This window comes from Protopterus annectens, chromosome 11.part0 (assembly GCF_019279795.1).
Source record: "Protopterus annectens isolate FY-2018-M chromosome 11.part0, PAN1.0, whole genome shotgun sequence".
In the NCBI taxonomy this organism is placed as follows: domain Eukaryota; kingdom Metazoa; phylum Chordata; order Ceratodontiformes; family Protopteridae; genus Protopterus; species Protopterus annectens.
In genome coordinates, this window is record NC_056745.1 from 656264843 (window position 1) to 656279541 (window position 14699).

Genomic DNA, 14699 nt, shown 5'->3' on the forward strand with positions numbered 1-14699 from the left:
AGCCAATCTTTCTAAGTCCATTTTGCAGCAGGAGTTAATTTGGAAACACTTAAATGGTGGAACTAAAATATCCATGTTGGTTTGATGTGTGATTGTCAGTTTTATTAAGTGGAACTCTTCTTTGAGAAGCAGAACTTTGGTAAATAATTGAAATGTCATGACACTTAATGAAGCATTCCTCAGTGTGGAGATGGCCATGAGGTATATGTACATATGTTTGGGGGGTAGGGGCTTGCTCCCAACACTGGGGGAGTAGCTTGCTGTTCTTCAAAAAACAATTTTAAATGAAAGCAATGTTCAGTATTCACTCTTCTAGTGTGTTTTCTATCTTTTTTTGGCTGTTTTGGCATTGCAAGTCTTCACAATTCAGTATGGAGATGAAAACATGACTCATTAGTTCCTGTTAGAAAACCAAGACTGTTTGTGCTGTTAACATCCTTTCAGTTAATTTAAAATATTCTTCATTTCAAGTGCAGCTATAAGCTAAAGAAGTAAGTAGTAGTATAGACAGCAGAACACTGGAAATCATTTCATGCACACTTCAGTTTAACCTCTATTCGAATACAAAGATGTTTCGTAATAAAGCAGGGGAATGAGTCGTATCTTGCAAAGTAAACGGCAAAGAATTATGTAGGAGCAATAGTTGTGGAGACAGAGTTAATTGCACTAAGTTGTTTGTTATTAAATAATGATGTAAGGAATTTTAAATTCTTGAATGTTTACCTTGAGAGGTATAGACACATTGCATACTCTACTTATGAGAACTAACAAGAATAACTAATTTGCTGTCCACTCATAACTCATGGTTGCTGCTTAATTTTTCTCCTAGTGATGGGCCATGTGTTTGAGAATGGTTTGAAGCTCATTGGTACTGGACATTCTGTGCTGTTAGATGAGGAATTTGCTAGATCCATAAAGTCAACTATTGAACTTGCTAAAAAACAGTCCATCACAAAGCGAGAACGTCTGCATGTGTCTGCAGTGGACCTGTTCTCAAGAGGGTAAGCTGCTTGTATTTTGTAAGTTGATGCTTGAAAAGCTGTACTAGTTAACAAGACTGTGTCCTGTAGTGGATTCTGTTGTAACAAAAGACGATAGAATCAAAGTTACAGTGGGAAGTGAACATGTGTTCTTTGTGTTTCACAGTTGTAGTCCTGTCTGTTGGGATTTCCTGCCGTGAAAGCCCTTGGCTGGCCTAACTACCAGAGAAAACTCTTTACATCTCCCAGGCTGGCAGATGCCCTAACCGACATCAGTACTCTCTGGTATAAGGGACCCAGCCTGCATCATCATTTCATTATTTTCTTGACCCCTTCTAGGAGGAGCCAGAAGTGTACCAAAGATGAAGCAAGATGGGGGGGGGGGGAACTAAACCAGAGTAGTCTGGGGTGATGTCCCATGGCTATTGTAGTTGATTTTTGTAGCCTGTCTAGTAGGCTGAAGGGGTAGGAGGGAGGGAAAGAAGGCTGCAGCACTGAATACACTCAAACAACTACATTTATGGTAAGCGTACACAACTGTACTATGTTCTTCATGTTTCACTACTGCAGTCCTGACTGTTGGGAAGATTCCCAAAGCTTAACTGAGGGTGGAAGGAAATCATGGAGAAGAAAGCATTCCCCGCAGGACTGCAGATGCAAATCCTGCGCTAGACTTACAGAAAGCTGCCAGGTGGTAGTGCCTTGTGAAAGTATGCAGAGAAGACCAGCCGTCTGACTCCAGAATGTCTTTAGTGGGGACCCCCTTAAGGAAGGCTGCAGAAGTAGCTGTGGCCCTAGTGGAGTGTGACCTAATCAACTCGGGGGGGGGGGGGGGAGTTGCCATGATGGCTGTAACAGAAAGAAATCCAGTGGGATATCCACTTAGAAACTGTCTGTTTAGAAGCTGGCTTTCCTTCAGAGCCAGGGGCAAAGGTTATAAACAGCTGTTCTGATTTCCTCAAAAAATTTGTCCTCTCAAGGTAGAAGCGTAGCATTCTGTGCACATCCAAAGAGTGAAGTATTCTTCCCCACTGTTCTAAGGGTTGGAGAAGAAGGTAGGTTGATGAATGGCCTGATTTAGAGACACATTCATGACCACCTTAGGCATGAAAGAAGGGTTAGTTCTGAGGACCCTGTCTTTATGCAAGATAATGAAAAGTTCCACAGCTATTAGGGCCTGCAACTCAGATACCCTCCTGGCTGAAGTGATGGCCAGTAGTAGGGCAGTTTTCCAAGTAAGAAACTTGAAAGAAACATTAGCTGCAGGCTCATAGGAGGCAAAGTCAATTTTTCTAGGACATAGTTGAGGTCCCATGCAGGGGTAGGTTTCCTCCTGGGAGGCCTAATGTGGATGACAACTTTAAGAAATTGTTTCAGCATGGGGTGTGAAAAAATAGGAGGAAGAGTAGGGATATCATCAGAGATGGCTGAGGCATGTATTTTAATGGAGAAATAACAGAGGTCTTTATCTACCAGACTGACCAGATACTCCAGGATGGTTGAAAGGTTAGCTTAAATTGGCTCAAGATGGTGCTTCTGACACTAAAAAGAGAATCTTTTCCACTTGGCTGATTAAGATTTTCTAGTGCTAGGTCTTCTTTTAGAATGTTTTGCACTTGCTGACTTAAGTTGGTGTTGCACTTGGGTGCTGTGGAATTATCCAGGCTTAAATTCTGAGAGTCTGAAGATTGAGGTGTACAGTCCTCCTTTTGTTTTGGGTGAGGAGGTCACCCTCTGTGGTAACAGCCAAGGTTTCTGATTGGTCAGCTCGAGGAGAAGTGGAAACCAGTGTTGTCTGGGCCAGTCCAGTGCTATTGGTTTGATCCTCCTTCCCTCATCTTTAGAAGCACTCGAGACAGAAGAGTCAAGGGGGGAAGTTGAAAATGAAGAGGGGAGTCCATGGGAAGGAGAAGACATCTGTTCTCCATGCAGGTATCTGCCTTGTCCAGGTACAGATTTTTTTTTCAAAAGAGCATCGTCTTTGCTGGCAAATAGGTCCACTTGTGGGATACCCCATTTCTGAGTTATACTGAGTAATATTTCCCAATGCAGATGCCATTCGGGTGGGTCTGTCAAGTTTCTGCTGAGGTGATCTGGTAGAGAATGTTGTTCTCCTGGTCGATATTGTGCTGTGAGGTTTAGCCCTAGAGAGTGTGCAGTCTCCCAGGCTTGCATAGCTTGGTGGCATAGGATGTAGGGATGTGTGCCTCCCTGCTTGTTCATATACCACATGAATGTGGTATTGTCTGTTTGTACTACCAGGATCTCTGGTATCCATTTTTCTTTGAATGCCAGTAATCCTTTTTGTACTGCTATAAGTTCTTTCCAATTTGTGTTTCCTCCTTTACTGAGTGTCAAATATTTCTTGTGTTTGAAGGTGTTGGATGTGGCCTCCCCAGGCTACATCCAAAGCATCATGGTGATGATTTGGCCCAGGGGTGTGAATCTGATTTTGGGTGCAATCCTGTATCCACCTTGCAAACTCTTGTTTGAGGCAAGGTATCAGATGCATTTCGGTGTCCAGGGACTGAAAGCTCTGGCACCACACGCTCCTCAGGTACCACTGAAGCTTCTTCATGTGCAGCCTCGCTAGGGGCACCATGAGGAAACAGGATGCCATGTAATCCCAGCACTCTGAGGAATTCTCTGCCTGTGATGCACTGTTTTTCCTGGATTGTCTGGAAGTTGTCTGTCAAAAAGGTGATTTTGTCCGAGGGGAGGAAGGCCTCCTGAAGTGAAGAGTCCAGGAAAGCCCCTAGGAAAACTATCCATTTAGTTGGGACAGTGATGGATTTTCTTGAGGTTTAATGCGAACCCCAGGGAATTCACCAGGTCCTGTGTGAATTTCAGGTTCGTGTGGATCTTTGATAGATCTGTGGCTTGTATCAGGCAATCATCCACGTATTTATTTTTATTTTACATTTGTTTACTGAGAAAGTCTGACTAGGATAAGACCCATTTTCAGCAGAGGCCCGGGGAGAAAAGCTCCACATACAGAGATTATACAAAAACTTATGCAAGATATTATACAAAACGTGTACAAGAAATTATACAAAAAAAAAATATACAAGACATACAGTACACCAGAAATTACATTCTATGCTACTATAGCTGACATTTCCCTTTGGTCCTGCAGAAAGGGATAGCAGGAGCCAAGCATTTTGTGAAAACCCTTGGACCAGTTGACAATCCACAGGGCAGTGCTGAAAACTGAGAGTGGATATACCACTACAAAGAGCAAAAAACAATAAATACGACCAAAACTGTTAAAATCATGCAAATAATCAATCCTTTGATATACCATTCCTAAACACAATTACACTCCTAAAATAATTATTCATTATCTAGTTAAATTAAATGAAAACCTTCCAACTACAATCAACATTCATGCCAGCAGGGGTCAAAGTACCATACTTTATAGTGTCCTCATACAGGCACTTTTTCCTGACTTCCGTCTTCTCCTAAAACAATTTTTTTCTAAAATTGTACCCTGAAGTCCCTCTGAATCCATATTATGATACTGCTTAAAATGCATTGCAAGAGGGCTTTCAAGTTTTCCATTTTTTATATCTCAAACATGCTCCTGCAATCTTAACTTGAAAGCTATGTCCCCAATATAAAACATATTACATGGGCATTTCAAAGCATATACTATGCATTCTGTTTCATAACAAAATCTACCATTCGCTCTGAAGTACAGCCCATTAATTCTGTCAAAGACCCTAACTATAAATTTACAAATAATACATTTACCACAAGGGAATGTGTCCATCTGAACAGGGGCTCTATTTATTTTATTAATAGAGGTTGAAAATTTACTGTGCACTATTCTATCTCTTATGCTCCTTCCTCTTCAGAAGATGAACAAGGGGGTCCTATGCAAATTATTAACAAATTCCTTAAATTTAAATAGGAATCTCCAGTAATACTTTATAATTTTCACAAGCTGTTCACTTAACACATCATAGATAGTAACTACATAATTTTTCTTCCTTCTCAAATCTTTCTTTATTCATCCCTTTATCCCTATAATCATTCCTATGTTTATTTAACCTAACATTAGCTTCTCCTACTCTTTGTAAAGAGGCCATTACCAATTACTTATTATATCCTCTCCCAACAAACATAGTGCCGGTTCTTTCTAATCCGCCACTATCACTACATAATCTTTTGACCAGTAACAACTCATCATATGGTAATGCTTTTAGCAAATGAGGTGGATGGCAGCTGTAGCCATCCAAAAAATGGGTACAATCATTAAAATTTCTATGTTTCCTACTCTTAACCCCACATTTACTACCCCCTCTAAAACTGAAAGTGACTGGAGCTTGCTCTGAAGTGAAGAAATCTTCCTTGTGACATTTGTATGGGAATGTACAAATAGACATCTTTTAGGTCTATTGAGACCCTGAAGGTCTGAGGAGTCATCAAGGGTGGTCATTTTTAAAAAGTCAACCTTTTTGAATTTTGGCACCCTGAGGAATTCATTTAAGTTGGACAGGTCCAGAATGGGAATCCAAGAGCCTTCCTTTCTGGGGACTAGGAATAACCTTGAACCCTTTCCCCTTTTTGTTCTGGCTCCACTGCTCCCTGGGAGCACAGAATTTGATTAAGTCCATTTGGATGAAAGTGGAGAATAAACATCATGCTATTTTGTTTGCTTGTTTGTCTCTGGTTTTAGTGTTGTTTTGCATTTGGTTTACCACCTTCAGCTGGGGCTGAATTTTGTTATTAGCACAGAATTTGAATTTATTTGAGAGCTTGTGATTTTTGATTTTGATGTACATCTGAGTAACCTGAGTACTTTAAATGCTCTTTGAAATTGAGTTTGTAACCATTTGAAATAATGTGTAGAACTCACTAATCTGAAGTGATGTATGTCCAGTTTTGATGGAAAAGTGGTAGCCTTCCTCCTTGTTTTGGGGTGGAGGTGGGAGGGTGGAGTAGTGAAGTCATAATTGTTCTCTGGCAGCGGCTTTTGGTCTAGAGCTCCCTTGCCTGTGAGTTTGAGGTCCACTGCTTTGATCTTTCCTGCTGAGGTATTTGCCTGGGGGTCCTGTCCCTCTGAGGCTTCCTCTGTTTACTCCTAGGTTGGGTGGGAAAGGACCAATGGTTAGCAAGGAATTTTCTGCTGAACCTAGGAGGTTGCACTTGCAGAAAGTCCTTTACCTTTTGCATAGACTTAGCCTTGTCCTCCATCTTTTTAAGGACAGCTTCTGCTTTAGGGCCAAAAAGGCAGTCTTTGTCAAGAGGTGCATCCTAAAGGCTAGCCTTTATATGGTCTGGGAGAGATTGCTCCCTAAGCCAAGCATGTGTCCTGATCACTGAGCCAGTGACAGCTGGCCTCCATGGCATCATACTCACAGTGCAAGGAATGTTTAGCTACCTGGAAACTGGAGTGGTACAGGTCTGAAAGTTCCTTGGAAAGATTTTATATCCTCTAGCGGTGATATCTTTTATTTAAGTTGATTGAGAATAGTTTGATGGTATTTGATCATATGGAATTGACAGTTGAGGGCCCTCATAGAGTGACAGAGGTGCATACTTTCTTTCCAAACCTATCAAGGGCCCTACCCTCTTTGTCTGTAGGCAAAGGGTTCCTGGAGGAACTGGCTCTGGCCCCTTTAGGCCCTGGAGCGACCACTTTTGGGTCAGCAGAGGGTTTTTATGAGAGTCTTGTACCCTGTAGAACCTGTCTGGTTTTCTAGGGGCAGTGGGGAGAGAGTCAGGATTTAAGGAGGCATCCTGGAAAACATTCTCCACCACTTCCAAAATGGGTGGAATAGCTAAAGGTTTGGGTTCAAGGAGGTCCAAGAACTGCCTCTAATTTTAGCCTGGGGGTATTTTTCTGCCTCCCATTGAAATTGCTGCCTCATAGCACGGACAGTCTCTCCAAATGTATGATCCTGTGGTGGGGAAGCAGAGGGAAGATTTTCCTCTGAATCAGATTCCTCATAGAATGTGTAAGAGGGGCCTACCTCTGATTCAGATAACTCCAAATCAGAACCATCTTCTAATTGCAATGGATATACTCCCTGTGGTTTGTCTAGTCCTAACAATGTTAAGTCTTCAGCCAGTTTGATCAAATCCTCTTGGGATCCCTGTAACTATAAGCATGTAGGCTTAGGTGAAAGCCTTGCCACATTGCCTTTCTTTGTGGTGGCTTTGGCCTTAGGCCTAGGCATATTCAATGCCCTGGCACTGACTCTCTGGGTTGAAAGTACACCCGTGCAGGCCTAGGCCCTGATGTGTCACCAGTTAGTAAACACTCATCGGAAACCACGGCCTGCTGAGCAGTCTCGGACCCAGCCAGCCAAGGGCTATCACTGCAGGAAATCCCAACAGTCAGGACTGCAACAGTGAATACACTTGAAAAATCTACATTTATGGTAATTGTACACAACTGTATTTTCCATTTTTTTCTGCTGACCGTAGAACTGTACATTTTAACATCGTTGCTGAAGGGAAGGTATTCCATGAAATTGCAAAAATTTAAACTCCTGAAAAGGTGGCAAAAGATTCAAAGGGATTCCTAGTAGAGAGTATGGAGAGATGTGAAATGTTCTTAGGACTCATAACACAGAGTCATCAGAGCATTACAACAGGCCTTTGTATTGACATGCATTAAAAGACTAATAAGGAGAACATAGTCTAGTTTTTGGAGATTTTGACTGAGAAATTGAGTAAAGCATAGTTATATGAACTGTAAGGTAATAAGGACTGTGGAACATGCAGACATGTTGTTAGAAAAATCACACAGCTATTGTTAGAAAAGCAAAGGCTTAGAAATGCAGTAAAAATAAGCAGAGGACAATGTAGTCCAGGCCATTAAGCAGGGTAACAAAACCTTCCCATGAGAGGTTGAGAAGAGAAAGACCAGACGCAGGATGTTTAGGATAAAGAAAGAGACACAGATGAAGGATGGCCCTGTAAATGCATGAGTTCTGAACACATTTTTGTTCGTTATTAACTTGATCGGATAGGATACAGGAGCATAAGAAGGAAATGAAGTTTGCAATGGGGAGCAACTTTCACAAACTGGGAATAAACCTAATAAATCATGCTGGGGGGAATAAAGGCAAGTGAGATGGGTTGTTTAAATAGGAAGTTATGACTGTATGGATAATGCACAGTAATTGTAAGTGCACTTTTTGATGACCAGTGTAGTAACTTACGTAGTCTGTATTAATACTAAAATTATTTTATGAAGGGGAATTGGGTAAAAGTCTCTAGTTAATGTTTTGAAGGGTGAAATGGATGGAAAGAAAGAAGAGAAAAGAATGTAGTAATGACAAATATGTAGGAAGGGAAGTGATAGCTGTTGCTCCCACCTGCAATGGACCACCAGGAGCAAGGTGAGGTGACTTTGGCAGACAAACAGAAGGCTAAGCTGTGTTCTTAAGTGGACATGTTCTAGGGGCAAGGTAGTAATGATTCTGTATTACAAGACCTTGGTCAAAACATTTGAGTACTGTGCTTCTAGGTCTGAAGGTCATACAGGGAGGAGGAAATCGAGCTATTAGGAGAAATGAGACTAGAAGAGTGCATAGAATAGTGAAGGAATATGACGAGAGTCTAGATAAGATGGAGCTTTTCTTACTGAGACTGGAAGAATGAAGGCTGCTCGTAAGTACAGAAAGAAAAACCTAGGCAGGAGGGAGCACAGGCAATGTACTGTAGGTACAAACTCTTCCCCTGCTCTGCAAATGTTCTTGCAGACGGATGTGGCTTATTGTCTGTGTCAGCTTAGCTGTTGAGCAAATGTACAGTACATGGAAAAGATAGATAAGTATACTATTAATACTTTAGTAGAGTAGGGATGTAGTATACAAGAGTGGATGAACAGGAAGGAGGCTATAAATTCTTGAGGAGGTGGCAAAAGGAGTACAGTTTGTAGGAGAGGGTGGTAAAGTATGTGGTTGTGGAACTGATGTGAGTAGAAGGAAAGACGATAATAGGAGTGCTGAAGGGGGGGGGGTTATCTTGAGGTTTATTGGATGTAAATAAGTGCAGTGGAGAGAACTTGGAAGCATTTATACTCTGCTTATGTAGTGAGCAGAGTGTAGAGATTATGTAAAGATTCTATAATTATTGAATGTTGCTTGTATATGATAGCTGTATGAGTTGATAGGTGAAGGCCTATTCACCTTGTGACAATAGTATCAAGCTTAATCAGGAAGTTAGCATTGTTTGTTTGAAATGTGAGCATATAGTGAGAGAGAGAGAGAACATTTGCAGAAACTCTGTATAGTATCTGGACAGCTGCAATTCTATGCTTCAGCCTGAGAAACCAGAAATAACTCAGGGAATTTCTTTTTTGGCATTTTTGCTACTGCACGTAGTCATTTTGCTGTTTTTGAAAAATTTAATGCGTTTGACCTGCATTTTTACATTTAAATCACTTTTTTCACTGTTCACAATTATCTTGTTTCTGGCCTAATGTTTTCCTTGTTAGTATAGTGGTGAATATCCCTGCCTATCACGTGAGACCCAAGTTCGATTCCCTGATAGAGAGTTGATAAATATTTGGGTTTGTTATAATTAAGATATTTACCTGACAGATACAAGGTTCATGGTTTGAATCTCACTTTTGAGGGAAATTAGCTAGGCTTAAAATGGCCCACAAGTGCAGCTAGCCTAGTACTTACCTAGGAACTTAGTGTGGAAGTCTCTTGAAACAGTAGTAGTTTGTGTAGTGATAGTACATTATTTGTTGCTGTTTCTAGATAGCCAGGCTCTAATTAGTTAATTTCCAATGGTCTTTTACTTTTCACTGTTTACTTAAGACTCTGGAGACTACTATTGTTTGCTTCAGCCAGAGAAGTTGGAAAGCTGTTCTGAAATGTTTGTTATAACAGAAATAACTTATTAATTTTTTAAAACTTTTCCAGGGCACTTAAAGTTGATTTACTATTTTCGGTAAATGTAATCTGTTTTGCTTGCTTTTCTTCATTTATATTACAGTTTTACTGTTTATAGTTAGCTTGTTTCTGGCTTAGTATGGGAGGCATGTTAAGACGTAGTGGTCCTTGTAGTGAGAGTACATTTATTGCTGCTATGTCTAGGTAACCAGGCACTACTTGGTCAGACTTACAGCTGCATTTTGTTGGTCGTTAATTTTTTATACTTTTTGCTGTGGATTGAGATCAGCAGTGCTCACTGTCATGGTAGTTGTATCTGGGCAGTGGCTACTGTGCATAAGTGTGATTTTTTTTTTCCTAAGTCTGTACTGCAGAAACCCTTATTCCTTCATCTTACGGGTGACTGTAGCCTATTCCAGGCTATACATGTTTGCACTGAACTGTACTGACTTGTGTGGATGAGTTAGCAGCTGTATTAAAGTTTTTTTCTACATAACCTGTGTGACCATGTATTTTCCTTCCTTCTGTTCCCAACTCCCCAAGTTCCTGTACAACTAAAATAGCTCTACGCAGCACAGCGAGACAGCAGACTACCTCCCCATTTATTGCCAGGCTTCTGGCATTTGGTATCTTAAGGTGGTGTAAGAGCTGTTTCATGGTCATTGAAAATGAACTCTTGGTTACCCTACCGTACTCTCTGTGAGAGGTGCAAACATAGCCTACTTGGAGGTAGCATGCAGTTGGCATCACTCTGGCCATTTATTACAAATCCTCCTATTTATACAAACACAGTATCCTCATACTGAAAACACTAAACTGTCATATGCTGATGTGTAAAACATCACCACAAAAACATCCTCGAACTCTTTGAGTAGGTCGGCTGCAGTGAACTCCCCCAAGAAGTCTTCATGCACTCCTTTATCGACGTGCCTTCAACAAAATAGCACCATCTAATAGCTAATCTAAATTATCTTCTGGAAACATCCTAGTAATTGTTGATAGTTAGACACACTGACTCTGTGCTCACTAAGAATCAGGACTGCTGACATGTAGAACCATCAAGTCCCTCAACTCAAATAAGTATGACTGACTTGACTGCAGTGCATGCTGGAGTGAACAGGCCTATGAAAGAAATGCAGAAGGAAATGCTGGAATTTGCTATGCATGCTTCCATCAAGGATAAGACTCTGGCTTTGAGTGGTATCCTCCCCTCGCTGAGAAAGATACATAGCGTCAAGGAAAAGATAATTGCATTCAACAAATGGATATGTAGCTGGTGTCATTCCTGGAGGGGGTGGTGGTAAAGTATACACGTCTCCCTGGGATGACTCTATGAACATAAAAAAAAAATTGCACTTTATTTTGCTTTTGCCTCTTCTTAAAAGTACTCAATTGTATTTATTCTGCTGCATTTATTACTGCTTGGTAGTAGCCTGATTAAATTGTAACTGTTATTCTAAGCCTTTAGGTTTAAGCACTTGGGCTTCAGACCAAAGGTTTGTGGTCTGCACTGTTGTGGCAGGACGGGTAGCTTGCATCCTTCTAAATTGGGAATTGCTGATTGAAGATTCATTGTCTGTTATTCTAAGAGTGTATTAGTTCTGGTTTAAAAATTTGGGCTTCGTGCCAGTTATTTTACATTAAGAAGGTATGGTCTTCACTCTTGTTGGAGGAGGGAGTAGATTTTGCCCTTCTGAGCTGGGAGTTTCTGGTTAAAGGCTTATTGTGCTTGCTTATTTGAACTGTTTTGTTTCTGAAATTGGTATGCCTTGTTTGCTGTAGCATAAACTAAATTCAGACCTGCTGAATCTAGCTTTGTTTGTATAACTTGAGCACTAATCCAGACCATCTTTTTTTGGAGCAGGTTCCCCTGCACCCTAGTGGCAGGAGTGTGCAGTTAGAACTTGTCTGATCGAAGACTGCTGCAACAGGGCTCAGTTTTTAGCTTTTTATTGGTTAATTTGTTTAAATCAGTTTGCTGACTTGCTACTGTTATATTAAAAAAATAGATATATACTTTATGCATTGCCGCTTAGCTAGGGTTAAACTATTCCTGGTGCCATAAAGTCTGCTCTTCAAATTTTCCCATAGAACTAGCCAGTTTTTTAGCTTTAGCACTCAAATCTGTTTCTTTGAACTCAGCAGATGTTCAGAACTCGTTGTAAGCACTAAATAAGCTACAAATTACCACAGCACTCAACTTTCCTCACTTGTCTAGAGGAAAACAGTTTTTAGTACTTAATAAATAAGCATCTATCCAGGCATGTCTAAGGGTCAGCTCCCGGTGTTTTCTCCTGTCTACCTGATGAATCTGGGCATCTTGGGGCTATGCAGCAATTGCCTCATGTACACAGACAACCATCTCCTCCTACCACAAAACACTACAACCTGTAAGAGATGCACTTGTATAGCCAAACTGGAAGCAAAGCTCTCTTCTCCCAAGACTGGAGTAGACAGTCAAGGGGAGAAGGTAAACACTTGCACCACACCACAGTCATCACATAGTCCCTCAAAACCTACACCACCAAAACACGCACACAGCAACACAAAACACACACCTACATTTGCGGATGCTCTCAATAAAAATCTGCTCAAGCAACAGAGACCTCCAAAGCAGAAATGCATGCGACCTCCACCCCCCAACACAACCCAAATGACACACAACCCACAAAGTCAGTGTGCCACTCAACCACAGCCCATAAGGCATAACAACGTACCCAACACTATAATCATAGGTGACTCTATAGTCAGGCACACTGATGTTCCTCTCACCAAGCTAAACAAGGAGAAAGTTACTGTCAGCTGCCTGTCGGGTGCCAGGATCTGACACATAATGCACACACTCAGATCACTCCACAAAAAGTACAAATATGACTCTGTCATTGTCCATGTTGGTGTGAATGACCTGAGACATACCTCCCTGGACTACATGAAAAGAGACATGGAGGAGCTCTCCGATCTTGTAGCCCAGACAGGTATAACCTTAGCCCTGAGTAGCATCTTACCATCACCCAGAATGATACCACAGTATAAGGACAAAATGATTGACTTCAACAATTGGCTAAGCTTCTGCTGTCATTCTAAGTGGATCCAGTATCTGTCTGCCTGGGATGACATAGGTTCATAGGTAGGTACTAGGCTATCGGCCCAAAGGCCTACGTAAGCCTAGCCAGCAAGGTTCCATAGCATACGCGACCCAAGAAAATTATTTTCCTGTGCCACTGTCCAGCAGAGACACATAAGTGATCCCCGGGGTGTATTTCTATTTCCCATCCACTCATCCAGATTTTTCTTGGAGTGCTAATGAAGAACTTTGCTTGACATAGATGGTTAGCTTGTTCCAGAGTATAGGAAGTCTCTGGGACAGGAATCTATCCCTCCAGTGTGTCCTGTTTATTGTGATGACAAGGTTTAGGTCTCTAGATCATGTAGCTCAGAGGAATTGGGATTTCTTTAGGTGTAGCATGTCCAACAGCTCTGGGTTTGACATAGCTTTATATGTTAGGCAGAGATCACCTCAGAGTAGGCAATATGCTATGGAGTAAAGCTGGAGTTTTTTGATGCGGTCAGTGTAGGGCATTTGTTTGAGGCCAGTAATCCTCTTTGTGAGGTACTTCTGTGGCCTTTCCAGCTTCTGCAGATGTCTTGTGAGGTACATTCCAAAAGGGGCGTTGTACTCTATAATGGGTCTAATGATTGATGAGTAGAGGGGAACAATGACCTCTTTTTTCCTGGATGAGAACCCTTTTATGATGAGGTGTGCCACGTAGAAGGACTTACTGACTACTGTGGCGATGTGACTATCAAAGGAGAGACTACTGTCCACCTGGGTCCCAAGGTCTCTTATCATGCATTCTGTGTTAAGTAGATTGCTGCCTATGTGGTAGTTCATGGGTACAGAGTTTTTACCAAAGGGGATGACACTGCACTTTTTGGCAATGAGCTTGAGGCCATGGCTCTGACACCAGGCATCTGTCTTAGTGAGGCCCTTCTGTAGGATGTCCACATCATTTGGGGACTTGACTGTGGCTCCTAGTTTGCAGTCATCTGCGAACTTTGGTAGCCAGAGGCCTTCTGTGTTAGCCTGTACTTCATACCAAACATGAGAGGTCCCAGGATGGAACCCTGTGATGATCGACAGACCATGATGCTTTGCCAGAGATGGCCTGCACCTGTCGCCCTTGGGATTCTGGATACTGGCTAAGGCTCTTGCCACCCCTGTAGTGCCTTTTTTAGGCAAGGTTCAAATGACAAATTCACCACTGTAACAGGTACAAGCAAGCAAAATTTGAGGGTAATGCTACTCAGTGCTAGAAGTCTAAACCTCAAAATGCATTCACTCGAGGCACTCCTTAAAATGGAGAACATCGACATCTGTGCAGTGACAGAGACCTGGTTCAAGGCTCCAGAGAGCACCCCTGCATTACCAGGCTATAATTCATACCACACCTTTCGGCCACCTAACCTGGATCAAAACACTAAAGGTGGAGGTGTGTCCATATTCATTAAGGATAGCCACACCTCCAGGCTAGTTGCTCAGCATAATGCATCTGAGATTATCCAAGTGCAACTAACTGTGGGCAAGACTGCAATCCAAATTGTAACTTGCTACATATTGCCCACCATGCCCCAGGATTCCTAGTCGCCATTTCTTGATACACTGGAAAACATTAGGGTACAACCCAACACCCTAATAATGGGCAATTTCAACTGCCCCATTATTAACTGGGAAAACTACTCATGTACCAACTCTTTTGTTCAACGTTTTCTGGAATTCATAAATTCCAGTGCCTTAGATCAACTTATCCACACCCCCACCAGGGTCAGCAATATCCTAGACCTGATCATTATCAACATG

At 41.7% G+C, this 14699-nt stretch overlaps 1 protein-coding gene across 3 annotated transcripts in view; it reads left to right on the plus strand.

Annotated features, from left to right (window-relative positions):
- Positions 1–14699, plus strand: part of TTC38 (tetratricopeptide repeat domain 38) — a 1219387-nt gene that overhangs the window by 239444 nt on the left and 965244 nt on the right. For all 3 annotated transcript variants that reach the window (XM_044088097.1, XM_044088098.1, XM_044088099.1), the window contains exon 4: positions 830–1001. In XM_044088097.1, coding sequence (XP_043944032.1) covers positions 830–1001 — 172 coding nt within the window. The remainder of the gene's footprint in view (positions 1–829; positions 1002–14699) is intronic.